The sequence below is a fragment of the Triticum urartu genome, chromosome 3 (genome assembly GCF_003073215.2).
Source record: "Triticum urartu cultivar G1812 chromosome 3, Tu2.1, whole genome shotgun sequence".
NCBI classification, from domain to species: domain Eukaryota; kingdom Viridiplantae; phylum Streptophyta; class Magnoliopsida; order Poales; family Poaceae; genus Triticum; species Triticum urartu.
The window spans coordinates 217,500,139-217,503,130 of NC_053024.1; the positions used below are offsets into that span (position 1 = coordinate 217,500,139).

Genomic DNA, 2,992 nt, shown 5'->3' on the forward strand with positions numbered 1-2,992 from the left:
CTTGCACGACATGATCACTGAGGATGAGAGAGGACCCAAAGGACTTGCAATTTCACTATAATGGTGTCATGGTGGTGCTGGAACGTCACCCAAACATGATCCAAGCATTCCTCCAAGCACACTAAAGGATCGACAACCAAGAAACTAATAACCAACTTCAATAAGATCTTGTTGGGCATCGCTGGCAACTTCATAATACTTGATCCTTATGCTTTTATCATATTTATAGTCAATTGGATTGTATGTCATGTTTGAGATGGAATGATTAAATTTGATATGTATTTGAATCGTGTGTACTTCAATTCTCAAGTTTGGAATTAATATCTTACAAAAATATATGTTTAAAGGATTTTTGTATGCAAATATTTCCATGAGTTGACAAAAAATCATTTTGGGAAATAAGTTTTGGGTATCGTTAGATAAAAAGGTTTAATTTTTGGTAATATTACCCGGCTGGGAGAGGAGGGGGGGGGGGCAAGCGAACGTCATTTGATGACAGTTTAGTTGTGAGCAAAGATCAAACGACGACAATTTTTAAATGAAAGCTGCCTTCTTGAGAAGAAAATGGCACCCCTCGCCATTTCCTGCCACGAAGTCGTTCGTATATGCCACCCTCTCCGGCGAACATCAGCTGGGAGGGGGGGGGGGAGGGTCGCAAGCGAACGTCATTTGATGACAGTTTAGTTGTGAGGAAAGATCAAACGATGACAATTTTTAAACGAAAACTGGCTTTTCAGGAAGAAAATGCCACGCCTCGCCACTTCCTGCCATGAAGTCGTTCGCATATGCCACCCTCCCTGGCGAACGTCAGCCAGATAAGAGGGTCCTTAACTAAATAGAAAATTAAAGAACGGAGGATAAAAGGAATTATGAGGAATCGACTGAGATGCTCTAATAAGCTTAAGTCCGTAACTTTTGCGTAGCATTGCTATCAAGTAAGATAGATCTCTGTTGTAGACGTGACACGAGAACCTGGATCCCTGCTGGATGCTGTGTGAACTGTGAACATGGTGCCTGCTGACTGCCGTAGAAAGAAGAGGACAGTGACGCTGCCGTTTGACTCCAACAACATCGATATTTCACGTCTCTCACAAAAATTGAAAAAAAAACTGTATTTCACAAGGGACCATAAAACAGCAACATGCGGATTATCACAAATAGGCGAGCAAACCAAACCCCAAATGTACGTACTAGAAGCAGCACAAAGCCGGCGTGCGTGCGTGCGTTCGTAGCACGTACGTACGTGCACGGAACACGCCCAAAACACACGGGCGGCCGTGCGACGCGATCGTATCACCCGTTGTACACGTGGAGCACGTAGTACGTGCACCGTTGAGACTTCACACGTCTGCCGGCGACCCGTCGACGGGGACGGTGTGCCTTGACTGGCTGCCCGACGCCGCCCTCCGCCCGCCCTCACGCACGCTGTTCTCCGCGAAACGCTCGGTCGCGGCGCTGTACCCCTTGGCCCGCTCCTCCTCGGTCCACTCCTGGCTGTAGTACTCCTCCGCCGTCGCCCCCTTCCGCGGCCCGGCGAACATGCCGCCCCACTGCGGGAAGTAGATGAGCGTGATGGGCAGCGTGCACGCCAGGATCATCAGCCCCATGTACATGATCCCCGTCTCCGTCTTGTACTTGGTGCCGCGGAAGAAGATGACCTGCGTCAGCACGGCCCCCACGTTGCCGCCCCCGCCGGTCATCCCGGAGATGAGCCCCAGCGACCGCCGCGACACGAACGGCACGATGCCGAACGTGAGCCCGCACGCGGCCTGCACGAAGAAGGAGAAGAGTATCATGACGGCCACCGACGCGCCGAACGAGTAGTCGACGACGCCGAGCACCACGCAGAGGACGCCGCCGATGGTCTGCACGACCCACAGCCCCCACAGCCTGCCGCGCATGCCGAACCGGTCGGACAGCCAGTCGGACATGAGCCCGCCGCCGGGGCGGGAGATGATGTTGGCCATCCCGAAGCTGGCGGCGATGAGCCCGGCCGTGTGGAGGTTCACGTCGAAGCGGTCGTAGAAGTACTGCGCCACGATGTTGTCGACGGCGAGCTCGACGCCGAAGCAGTAGCCGTAGGTGAGCGCCAGGATCCAGGCGCGGTAGTTGGTGACCGCGTGGCGCAGCACGTTGCCGAAGCTGTCCTTGTGCATCTCCCCGCTCTTGTGCAGCTTACGGTAGTTGCCGTCCGGCATGTCCTGCCCGAACGCCAGCACGGCGATGGCCGAGAACGTCTGCATGATGCCCGGGATGAAGAAGGCGATGCGCCACGCGACGAAGTCCGTGCTGCCGATCTTGCGGACGATCTCGTACACGAGCGGCATGATGAACTGCACGGCGCCCCCGCCGAGGTTGCCCCAGCCTCCCGCGACGCCGTTGGCCAGCCCCACCTTGGGCGACGAGAACATGGAGCTCATCCAGAACTGCGTGGACACGAAGGAGGCGAGCGAGAAGCCCGTGAAGAAGCGCACGAGCAGGAAGGACGACGCGGAGTCGATGATGGCCGAGCAGTACACCGCGGGGGTGGTGAGCAGTATGATGGCCGCGGACGCCAGGCGGGGCCCGACCAGGTCGCAGGCCGTGCCCATGGCGAGACGCGCGAACACGGCGCCGGACACGGACGCGATCCCGGCGTTGCCGATGTCCTTGCCCGTGAGGCCAAGGTTGTCCCGGATGAGCGGCAGGAGCGGCGGCGCCGCGAAGGTGGAGACGAAGCAGCAGAAGAAGGAGAACCACGAGAGGTGGAAGGCGCTCATGTGCGGCCTCGCGAACGAGAAGAGCCAGAACTCGGTGGCCTTGTTGTCCGAGTCCACCGGCATCCTGAACTTGCCCTTGGGCGCCGCCTGCACCCCCATCGCCGCCGGCTTCGACTCCCCCTCCATCTCACCAGCTAGCTAGCTACCTTGCTGCTGCTGCTACACCTGTGTAGTGTTAGCAACTTGGTGTGTAATGCAGATGCAGTACAGTCTCAGCGGCGCGGCGAGTATAT

General features: G+C 56.4%; 1 protein-coding gene across 1 annotated transcript; it reads right to left on the reverse strand.

Annotated features, from left to right (window-relative positions):
* Positions 1–1,064: 1,064 nt before the first annotated feature.
* LOC125548284 (high-affinity nitrate transporter 2.3) lies at positions 1,065–2,969 on the reverse strand. The gene has a single exon (XM_048711935.1). The coding sequence runs from the start codon at positions 2,883–2,885 to the stop codon at positions 1,341–1,343; it is 1,545 nt and encodes a 514-aa protein (XP_048567892.1). The 5' UTR covers positions 2,886–2,969; the 3' UTR covers positions 1,065–1,340.
* Between the last annotated feature and the right edge of the window lie 23 nt (positions 2,970–2,992).